The sequence below is a fragment of the Salvelinus alpinus genome, chromosome 23, assembly GCF_045679555.1.
Source record: "Salvelinus alpinus chromosome 23, SLU_Salpinus.1, whole genome shotgun sequence".
Classification (NCBI taxonomy): Eukaryota; Metazoa; Chordata; class Actinopteri; order Salmoniformes; family Salmonidae; genus Salvelinus; species Salvelinus alpinus.
The window spans coordinates 36,147,763-36,159,995 of record NC_092108.1 but is presented as its reverse complement, the minus strand read 5'-3'; the positions used below and the strand labels follow the sequence as shown (position 1 = coordinate 36,159,995).

General features: G+C 40.5%; 1 protein-coding gene across 6 annotated transcripts in view; it reads left to right on the top strand.

Moving 5' to 3' along the window:
* The first annotated feature begins 4,789 nt into the window (after positions 1 to 4,789).
* LOC139550890 (cyclin-Y-like) overlaps positions 4,790 to 12,233 on the top strand; it is a 46,159-nt gene continuing 38,715 nt past the window's right edge. For 2 of the 6 annotated variants that reach the window (XM_071362128.1, XM_071362125.1), the window contains exon 1: positions 4,919 to 5,509. In XM_071362128.1, the coding sequence (XP_071218229.1) occupies positions 5,356 to 5,509 (154 nt within the window). In that variant the 5' untranslated portion in view covers positions 4,919 to 5,355. Of the gene's footprint in view, positions 4,894 to 4,918; positions 5,510 to 12,233 lie in introns of those variants that run through there. The other 4 variants (XM_071362130.1, XM_071362129.1, XM_071362126.1 and 1 more) reach the window with 3 other exon arrangements.

Sequence of the window (12,233 nt, the reverse complement as noted above, 5' to 3'; positions counted from 1 at the left end):
GTGCAGAACGAATTCTCTACTTCCTGTTTGCGTACAGTCTAAGTACCAGAAAGCTCCACTAGGGGGCAAATAACACCATGGAACACAATGAAAATCCATTTTAACTATTGTAATAAAATAATCTGTTACCTTCTAACAGGATGGCAGCACAGTGGTTGTTGAGGGTGCAATAGGTTAGCACCTCTGGAGTAAATGTCAGTTGGCTCTTCATAGCCGAGCATTCAGAGGATGAGACAGCAGGTGCGGTAGAGGGGAGAGAGAGAAAGTCTGCATGTTTATTCTCCATACTCCTGCTACTGCTATGGTATTCTAAAGTATATGTGATGTAAAGCCTCATCTGATCTGTCAAAGCACCACCAATTCACACCAGGAATCTGTAAACCTTTTGTGAGAATTTGATCTGTCATGTCTTTGTTTGGAATGGTGAACATGTCTGTCCTGTCCGTCCGTCTGTCTGGCATTAACAGATAAGGTCATATCATAGGCCTCCAGCCTGGCAGCAGGCCTCTTACAGTAGGCTAGTAGTTCATTTCCACTAAGGATTTACCCCAGCGTTTACCCAAAAGGCTAAAGCTTTTCTGTTTCCATCTACCTGTGTCTCACTGTGCCATGGCTCCGGCAGACCTGCCCTGACTTGCCAAGGCACTGGGTACTTGTACGCTAGCATTTACATAACAATGGCTAACTGTGAACTTTAACACCTCACAAAGCAACCGTCTTGAATGATGCAAAGGTTATTGATTCTGCTTGCCACAAGTCTTTAGTGTTACACTCCTGATGGAAACACAATAACACTAGCTTACATTAACATGAAACACTGGTGACACACTGGTGTGGGGGTAAGTCTAGATGGAAAAGCACCATAGGTGTGTGTTCTGTGGCTTACAGTCAGACAGATCCCATTCGTCACAGTCTCTTGCTCTCTCTAGAGCCCATTGCACAGTGAAAGCCATGTCTAGCCATGTCACATTGATCTTGATAACTGTGCCTGTCTGAACTCATTACACCACTGTACACACACACACTCTCGCTGTCTTGCGCTGAGCTAATTTGTAACCACTAACTTGATCTGGAACCTTTTCAAGCTACAACTGTGTTGCCTCTGTCATTGTGACAGCAGGAGCACCCATTTTATGTGCCATCATATGTGCCATAGTAGAGCTCCATTTACATTTTTGTTATAACTAATAAAAAACAAAGATTGTTTATTATATTGACAAGATAGTCAAGTGACCATTGTAACAATGAAAATACATGCTATCAAAGATGGAATGCAGGCAGGAGGAGGCGAGATCAGGTGGGACCATTGTAGTCAATGAGAGGGCAGATATGTGTGTGAATAACAGGCCATAGTGATAGATATAGGACTCATCTTTGTATTTTATGTAATCCGTTATGTTACCAGCAAAAATATCGGATTACAGATTATTATTAAAAACTATATGATTACTTCGACGATTACTTTTAAAATCAGAAAGGATGTTAACGATAAAAAATATTTGACAGTTCTCTGTTTTCTCAATGACATTCAAATCACCATTGAAAAAAGACGTACATTTAAGTTTGTTCCACCTGAGTGAGTCTGACCACAAGTCAGAGACCACTATGATGACAGACCAAATGTGTTTGATGGATCGCGGGAAAAGAGCAGAAATAGGCTTTTGTAGACTACAGTCCAACATATATCATTCAATGGTGCAACTGTCGGCATACTGTCGGCATTCAAAGATTATCCAACTGGAATAAACGCTTGGAGGTAGGATGACAGCAGTGGTGTATGGTGTAGTCTACGGCGATATGGATAGCACTTATTATTGATATCTACATAGCACATGGATGTGAATCACACTGCTGCTCTCTCATTTAGTTTTTGCGCCTTACGGCTTGTGGTTGTTGTGGATGGTTGTGCACAAATCTAAATGTGTTTTTGAACCCAATAATGGTTGAATTCAAGAAGTTTAAGCTGCCTATCAATCATTGTTTTTGAAACCAGTGGACAGCCAGTGAAAAATGTGCTCTTGCAACAGCTGCATAGTTCGGCTCCAAGCCTATGTGGGGCTTTTATTGGTCTAATAGGCCTAATGGACACATGCTTAAACTTGCACACTTTTGATAGACTTAAATCAAATTAAATAAAACTACAGATTGCCCCTTTAATCTGTAGTTTATACATTCATTTTTGGACTTATATTCATCAAGAATCAATATATTATATATAACTTATAAATGCTTCATGAGGTTAGTTCAACTGTCACCCAAAATATAAGCTTGTTTTACTCCAATGTTTGTAAACATTGTAAATGTAAACAAACACTTTATAGCCTCATAACATGGTTAAAACAATATGTTTTATGTCATGGATGGGCAGTGCTTGCATCCTTAGCTCTGTCTATTAATCTGAGAGTGTGTCACGTTCCTGACCTATTTTTATGTTATTTTGATTATGTTTAGTTGGTCAGGGCGTGAGTTGGGGTGGGCATTGTATGTTGTGTGTGTTTGGTTAGTCTATGGGTGTTGTATGTGTATGGGATAGTGTTTGTTAGGTTGTCTAGTTATGTCTATGGCTGCCTAGATTGGCTCTCAATCAGAGACAGCTGTCATTCATTTGTCTCTGATTGGGAGCCATATTTAAGGTAGCCATAGGCAGTAGGCTTTTGTGGGTGTTTGTTTCCTGTGTCAGTGTTTGGACCACACAGGACTGTTTTGAGGTATGTCACGTTTGTTGTTTTGTAGTTTGTAGTGTTTTCTTGTTATTTACATTAAACATGTACAATTATCAATCCGCATCTTGGTCCGATCCATGCTCCTCCTCGTCTGAGGAGGAGAACGACTTTGACAGCCATTACAGAGTGGAAACATTTCTCAAGGCCCATCCCTCAGCTTTTTTTACCAAAACAGAGGCAGGGCACCCGTTTTGTTATTGTTTCATCTGTGGATTTGCCCTTTAAACAGCTGCATATTATCAAGATATCAAACCAACAAAAATGTAAACAATAGGCCTATAGTAAATGCAGCATATGGCATTTATTTTTCAGTAGTACTCAAAGCATGCCATTCCTTGAGCGCAGCATTTATTTTTTACCTCGAATTAATGAGCCCAATCAGTCCTCCATGACAACAAAATCATAAACAACAGAGTAGGGCTGGCTAATAAGTCATTAGTTTTGGGGTCATGCTCAGGTAAAACAACACCTCCACTCCGCTGATCCTCAACACTGGGGCCCCACAAGGGTGCGTGCTCAGCCCCCTCCTGTACTCCCTGTTCACCCATGACTGCGTGGCCAAGCACGCCTCCAAATCTTCAAGTTCCTCAGCGTACACACCACTGACAAACTGAAATGGTCCACCCACACAGACAGCGTGATGAAGAGGCTGAAGAAATTTGGCTTGGCAGAATCACCGCCTGTTATGGCAACTGCTCTGCCCGCAACCGCAGGGCTCTCCAGAGGGTGGTGCCGTCTGCCCAACACATCACCGGGGGCAAACTACCTGCCCTCCACGACACCTACAGCACCCGATGTCACAGGAAGGCCAAAAAGATAATCAAGGACAACAACCACCCGAGCCACTGCCTGTTCACCCCGCTATCATCTTGAAGGCGAGGTCAGTGATACAGGTGTATCAAAGCTGGGACTGAGAGACTGAAAAACAGCTTCTATCTCAAGGCCAACAGACTTAACTAGCCATCACTAGCACATAGAGGCTGTTGCCTATATACATAGACTTGAAATCACTGGACACTTTAATAAATGGAACACTATTCATTTTTATAATGTTTACATAGCTTGCATTACTCATCTCATGTATATACTGTATTCTATACTATTTTATCTTAGTCTATGCCACTCTGACATTGCTCGTCCATATATTTATATATTCTTAATTCATCATTCCTTAGATTTGTGTGTATTAGGTATATGTTGTGAAATTGTTAGATATTACTTGTTAGACTTTACTGCACTGTCGGAGTTAGAAGCACAAGCATTTTGCTACACCCCCAATAACATCTGCTAAATGTGTATGTGACCAATAGCATTTGATTTTATTTGGCTAATCTATACTTCCATATTTACAAGTCCTATTCTTGAAGATTAAGGGGTGTAACATTTATTGGAATGACTGGAATTCTGATAGACTTTGGTTTTTGATGTAAAGATATAATTTAATCATATTATTATATGATGTAGAAAGCGATGGGGTAGAAGAAGCCTTCATAACCAACCCATAAAGTAAAAGTTAACATCCATATATGGCCAGCTATGTAAACTTTAACATTGATTTAACCTGCAGTAGATGTCATTCAATTGGTAACATACATTTTTGTCTTCTTCTAATGCCTCTTAAGGGGAAAGTAATCTAAAAGTAACTGAATGTAATCAGATTATGTTACTGAGTTTGGGTAATCCAAAAGTTACATTACTGATTGCAATTATGGACAGGTAACTAGTAACTGTATTGGATTACATTTAGAAAGTAAGTAATTTACCCAACCCTGCTTCCAACTCATAGGAAACCATACCCAGTTGACTACTTGGTGGAAGCCCTCAATGGCAATATCCATGCTAAAACAGGTTTTAGCCATGATGAGTCCTCTATCTCTATATAAGCCTCAAGTAGCAAATTAGCAATTCAAATGTTTTGTTTAACAAATGCTACACTCTCTCATTGACCTCGATAAAACTATTCTTATTCATTGATCTCGATTCAAAAACGCTTATTTTCGTGGACAGATTTTGAGAGTAGTAAAACCTCTCGCTTCACTTCTTCCCCTCTGTTAAAACGACGACGTCTCGGACACGTCAAGGGGCGTATTCATAACGGAAACCGTTTACCGTTTTACAACTAAACGGAAGCACACAGAGAAAAAAGAAAGTTTATATTGGACAGATTCAGGTAGCTAACTCCCCGTTTCATTTCGTTTGCTTCCGTTTAAGAAACGTTTTGCAACAGAATTAGTGTAATGAATACGGCCCTGGCAAGATGTTTATTATGCCGATTTTGTTGCAAATCATTTTGCAACTGTTTGGACTAATGATTACACCCCTGGCACGTCTGATTAAATAGCAGTCAATAGTGTGGTTAATGCGTGGGCTTGGCAGACTGTGGAAGCTAAAAGGAAGATGGGCTGGCTGGCTGGCTGCAACGGTTTACAGTGTAAAATCTGTCATTTTTCTCTGCTGCGTCTATTGATTATCTCGTTGACTGTGCGAAGATTTATCAATAACAGTGCATTTACCTGCTGGTCGCAGCGACGGTTTCACCCTTGGTGCTCTGATCTTCTTCCCCTCTTCAGTATCAATTTGAACCGACTAATATCATTCTTCGAAGAGAGCAATATTGTAACGGATTGGAAAGATGGGAAGCACGAGCTCTTGCTGTGTGTCTTCGAGCCCGAAGCTCCGGAGAAATGCCCATTCGAGGCTGGAGTCGCACAACCCGGAGCCGGAGTTGAGTAGGGAGGATACGGGCTGCAACCTGCAACATATCAGCGACCGAGAGAATATCGACGGTGAAGTATTTTAAGCAGCCCATATCTTAATAATAGCCTAATGTATAAGAATATTAGCCTAAAGTTAAATGTTCCTGTCTGCTGGTGGTGAGTGTTTTGATAAATAACAGGACTTAACCATTTTGAAGTTCACGCTGAATTTTATTGCATTGGTTTGCCAAGTAGCCAATAGCGATAACATTTCGGAAACATTTACTGGCAACATTGTAATGATTGCTTAATTTGCTCTTAACTATTATAGGCCGATATTGGATTTATTTTAAGTTTTCTTTAATTCCTTAGAGACTCTTTCCAAATGCCATGCAGAAATCATTACTAAGCATATTCCACGTAGCTAGGGTTTCTGTCCTCCCTCCCTGGCAGTGGGTCTGTGTTATTGATTTATAATGCTTCTAATAGGCCGGTTTATCTGAATGTGTGCTGTTATTACTGTACATGGGGGCAGGCAACATGGCAATCCAGTCTGCCTCTCAGTCCCATGTGACATGTTGAAATATGGGATTGTGCCCCAAATAATAGCACCCTATTCCCAATAAAGATCACTACTTTTAACCAGAGCCTTATTGTTCCTGGTCAAAAGTAGTGCAATATATAAGGAATAGGATGCCATTTGGGACGCCCCCATGGTGCAACAGAGCAGACAGCATCCTCTTCATAAAGAAAGACTCCTTTGTGCTTCTCTTTGTTTTCAATTTCAGCATGAAAGACACACCAATGGTGACATGGTATAGCACTCTGACACACATGCTAATATGCATTACAATTGATCCATTCAAAGTGTCTACTAAATGGGTATAGCCTATTCAAGCTGAATGTCTCATGTAGAGATGCAATTCTCTGAAATATTGAGTGGTCTGCTCTGCAACATGCATGTCTGAATATCCATGATTGGCAAAGTCTGTACATTTTACTTCAACCACTTTTGGTGTTTTCCCCATTTCTCATCATCAGTATTTCTTGTGGATGTGTCCGTTGACTGAAAAGGAGTCTGGTACTCATTTTGGTTGCCCGGTACTGTATATATTTAGGTGACATTATTCCACAATATTTTAAAGCCAATATTTTATGAGGTGCTGGTTCTAAAGCAGTAGAACATTTCAGGTGCTGGTACCGGTGTGTACCAGCCTAATTCAAACACTGGGTATGTCCAAGCCACTAGAACCTACAGTGGTGGATGGAGGCTGTGACTGTCTGTATTATACAGGCTCAGTGTCTTTCGCCCTTGGCTCTCCTCTCCAAGTTACTTCTGAGTGCTGGAATGGGACAACATAATCAGGTAGTGTGGGTTCAATATAACCAGCATGTTTTTCTCAGGCAGCCTTGCATGTCTCTGGAAACATTACCAATAACTAGAGGTCGACCGATTATGGTTTTTCAACGCCGATGCCGATTATTGGAGGACCAAAAAAGCCGATACCGATTAATCGGCCAATTTTTATTTATTTATTTGTAATAATGACAATTACAACAATACTGAATGAACACTTATTTTAACTTAATATAATACATCAATAAAATCATTTTAGCCTCAAATATATAATGAAACATGTTCAATTTGGTTTAAATAATGCAAAAACAAAGTGTTGGAGAAGAAAGTAAAAGTGCAATATGTGCCATGTAAGAAGGCTAACGTTTAAGTTCCTTGCTCAGAACATGAGAACATATGAAAGCTGGTGGTTCCTTTTAACATGAGTCTTCAATATTCCCAGGTAAGAAGTTTTAGGTTGAAGTTCTTATAGGACTATTTCTAACTATACCATTTGTATTTCATATACCTTTGACTATTGGATGTTCTAATAGGTACTTTAGTATTGCCAGCCTGATCTCGGGAGTTGATAGACTTGAAGTCATAAACAGCGCAATGCTTGAAGCACAGCGTAGAGCTGCTGGCAAATGCAGGAAAGTGCTGTTTGACTGAATTCTTACGAGCATGCTGCTGACTGAGCAGTGGTAGGCAGACTGCTCTATCAAATCATAGACTTAATTATAATAAACACACAGAAATACGAGCCTAAGGTCATTAATATGGTCAAATCCGGAAACTATCATTTCGAAAACAAAACGTTTATTCTTTCAGTGAAATACAGAACCGTTCCGTATTTTATCTCATGGGTGGCAACCCTAAGTCTAAATATTGCTGTTACATTGTACAACTTTCAATGTCATGTCATAATTATGTACAATTCTGGCAAATTAATTACGGTCTTTGTTAGGAAGAAATGGTCTTCACACAGTAAGCAACGACCCAAACTGTTGCATATACCCTGACTCTGCTTGCACAGAATGCAAGAGAAGTGACACAATTTCCCTAGTTAGAAGAAATTCATGTTAGCAGGCAATATTAACTAAATATGCAGATTTAAAAATATATACTTGTGTATTGATTTTAAGAAAGGCATTGATGTTTATGGTTAGGTACACATTGGTGCAACGACAGTGCTTTTTTCCCGAATGCGCTTGTTAAATCACCCGTTTGGCGAAGTAGGCTGTGATTCAATGATAAATTAACAGGCACCGCGTCGATTATATGCAACGCAGGACAAGCTAGATAACTACACATGGTTGATGATATTACTAGTTTAACTACTGATTATGTTAAGATTGATTGTTTTTTATAAGATACGTTTAATGCTAGCTAGCACCTTAGCTTGGCGCCTTGCTGCACTCGCATAACAGGTAGTCAGCCTGGCACGCAGTCTCCTCGTGGAGTGCAATGTAATCGGCCATAATCGGTGTCCAAAAATGCAGATTACCGATTGTTATGAAAACTTGAAATCGGCCATTCCATTCCGATTTCATAGTTTTGACCTCTTCACTATTATTTTACAATGTAGAAAATAGTAAAAATAAAGAAAAACCCTTGAATGAGTTGGTGTGTCCAAACTTTTGACTGGTACTGTATGTATAGGGAGGGAGGTTAAAGAAGAGAGTGAGAGTACTGGGGACTGCTCATAGTATGATTGGAAAGGAGCGTGTAGGTGGATGTGTTGGGTGTCGTTCAAATGCCAGCCATAAGGCCCTGGTCAAAAGTAGTGCACCATGAACGGAATATGGATCCATTTGGGACAGAGGATGTGAGTGAGGTCAGACAGTATGAAGATGGGCTGCTGAAAGGAAGACTTATCAGGGGGCTGTCTGTTGCTGTCCTACCACAGCAGCAGGCCTGTAGAGGCAGATGGGTAATGACAAATCACTGCCGAGAGAGAGAAACTGATGCCTCTATGGGGACTCTTATGAGTAATATAAGGAGGGTTATTCTCCTTTAGAAAGGATGGACTGTTAAGCTTAACACACCTCTCATGGACTAAGTCCATCACCATTACGATACTCTTGTCAAAATAGTTCTGAATCACATAAACAAACTACAATTTTAGAAATATCTATATAAGCAGTATAAATTGTTTAGAAGGCTTCACTAAGCATTGACAGTTGCAGTTTATTTAAAGTGGGATCTAGTTCTGTTTGAGAAGCCTTGAGTCTGACCCAGCCAGCCTGAGTTATGTTATTTCACAATCCGTTTAGGGCTTTGTGGCACTGTCATAAAGTGATTCTCCATCTTGTGTTCTTAAGCAGAGATCACCATGGCATTACATCAAGTCTCTTGCTTGCCCTGTATGAACTGATGTTTTGGGGGATACCTAGTCAGTTGTACAACTGAATGCATTCAACTGAAATGTCTTCCACATTTTAACCCGATTGCTATGAATCAGAGGGGTGCGGGGGGCAGCCTTAATCAACATCCACGTCTTTGGCGCTCGGGGAACAGTGGGTTAACTGCCTTGCTCAGGGGCAGAACGACAGATTTTTACCTTGTCAGCTTGGGGATTAGCCCAACGCTCCTACCCAGCCAGGCTACCTGCCGCCCCTTGGCTGATACTCAGTCGACTTCAGGCTGGACATGCCAGGCAGGCTGCTTTTGAAGAAATTTCGAGCAAGGCTTACTTTGGGCAGAGATGGCACCCTATTCCCTTTACAGTAGTGATACGGTGGCGGGGGCGATGGTTGCATATCGGGATATTAGTTTTGACTTTTTCCACATGTTGTGTTACAGCCTTCATTAAAATGGTTTTCTTTTGTCACTGGCCTACACACAATACTCCATAATGTCAAAGTGGATTTTTTTATTTATTTTTTTACTAATGGTGACTTTAAATCTGTTAGTTTAATGACTTTGATAAGAGAACTGAGGATGGATCGACTACATTGTAGTTACTCCACAATACTAACCTAATTTGACAGAGTGAAAAGAAGGAAGCCTGTAAAAAAAAATAATTCCAAAACACACATCCTGTTTGCAACAAGGCACTGAAGTAATACTGCAAAAAATGTGGCAAAGCAATTCACCTTTTGTCATGAACACCATGTTAAGTTTGTGACAAATATTTTCAAGCGTAGTGGTGGCTGCATCATGTTATGGGTATGCTTGTAATCTTTAAGGACTGGAGTTTTTCAGGATAAAAAAAGAAACTGAATGGAGCTAAGCACAGGCGAACACCTGCTTTCCAACCGACACTGGGAGATTAATTCACCTTTCAGCAGAGCAATAACCTAAAACACAAGGCCAAATCTACACTGGAGTTGCTTACCAAGATGACAGTGAATGTTCCTGAGTGGCCTAGTTAGTTTTGACTTAAATCTGCTCGAATCTCTATGGCAAGACTTAAATGTTTGTCGTGCAATGATCAATAACCAATTTGCCAGAGCTTGAAGAAATCTGAAAATAATTTTGGGGAAATATTGTACATTCCAGGTGTACATTCCAGGTGTGCAAAGCTGTTAATCACTCACAGCAGTGATTTATAACATGTTTTGATTCAGGGTGTGTTTCCATCAGAGCTGTTGCTGGAGAATTGAATGTTCATTTCTCTACCATAAGCCGCCTCCAATGTCAGTTTAGAGAATTTGGCAGTACGTCTAACCGGCCTCAACAGCAGACTACGTGTAACCACGCCAGCCCAGGACCTCCTTTAAAAAAATATATATATATTTTATTTTTATTTTTTTACTGTTTGATCACCTGAGACCAGCCACCAGGACAGCTGATGAAACTGTGGGATTGCACAACCAAAGAATTTCTGCACAAACTGTCAGAAACCATCTCAGGGAAGCTTATCTGTGTACTCGTCGTCCTTACCAGGGTCTTGACGTGACATCAGTTCGGTGTCATAATCGACTTCAGTGGGCCAATGCACACCTTCGATGGCCACTGGGACGCTGGAGAAGTTTGCCCTTCACGGTTGAATCCCGGTTTCAGCTGTACCGGGCAGATTGCAGACAGTATGTATGACATCTTGTGGGCAGGTGGTTTTCTGAACAGAGTTCCCCATGGTGGGGTTATGGTATGGGCATGCATAAGCTACACACAATGAACACAATTGCTAGTTATTGGTGGCCATTTTGAATGCACAGAGATCCTGAGGCCCATTGTCGTGACATTCATCCCCCTGGCATCACCTCATGTTTCAGCATAATGCACGAGGCAAATGGTGGTTATTCCAGATACTGATACTGGTTTTCTGATCCACCCTCCCTTCTTTTTTTTTAAGGTATCTGTGACCAATCGATGCATATCTGCATACCCAGTCATGTGAAATCCATAGATTAGGGCCTAATGAATTTTATTTCAATTTACTTATTTCCTTTTAAGAACTCAGTAAAATCTTTGACTTTGTTGCGTTTTACATTTTTTGTTCAGTGTACATCAATTTAAAAATGTCACCGATGGGTGAGAAATGTTTAATCCATTTTGAATTCAGGCTGTAACACAACTGTGGAATTAGTCAAGGGGTATGAATACATTTGAAGGCACTGTATATCGTATTGTTTTCACTATCACAATATTATTTAGCTGTACCTGCACCAAAATTCCAGTATTTTTCCTTCACAGCTTGTTCTCCTTTTTAAAGCTGCAATATGTACCTTTTTGGGCGACCAACCAAATTCACATAGAAATGTTAGATATGTCATTCTAAGAAGCTGTAGATATGTTCTCTGTGCTCTATTTCTATGCATCCCATTAAGTTGGTGCGTATTTTACTTTCGGTTTTGTACACCAGCTGAAAATGCAATGTTATTGGTTATCTATATGGTACAATGATTCACTACACAATACATTTCTTGTTTTGTCAAACAGAAATTAGTCAAGCCTTTAGAACTTTAGAAAACAACAGGAAATGGTGAGTGATTTCTGCGTATCGCATCTTTTAATAGGGGGCCAATTTGTTTTCAGCTTTTTTTTAACTGATCGAAATCTTGTTCCTCTGCAGCAGACATGGTGAGCAATATGTTTGGAACATCATCACAATACATATGTCATCATGATAATCGCAATACATGTCGTATCGGCACCAAAGTATTGTGAAAGTAGAGAATCGTGAGGTCCCTGGCAATTCCCAGCCAACCCTATAGTGCTCTACTTTTGACCAGAGCCCTAGGGACCCTGGTCAAAAGTAGTGGACTATAAAGGGAATAGGGTGCCATTTGGGGTGCCATTTGGGACACAGAGACATGTTCTGTGGAGAATGGTGTTGAGAATCAGTAACTTTCTAAGCTGCCTCAGAGGGAAAAGGGCTTAACTTAAGATAGTTCATTCTGCAGACCAGGGTGCCAGGCATGTGATGCTCTTATTTCAGTTTATGGATGCAGGGAGTCTCTCCTCTCTGAGACTCACTGACCAAACATGCTGGGTGCTCATTACGTGGCTGTAAATTAGGATTAGTAATAT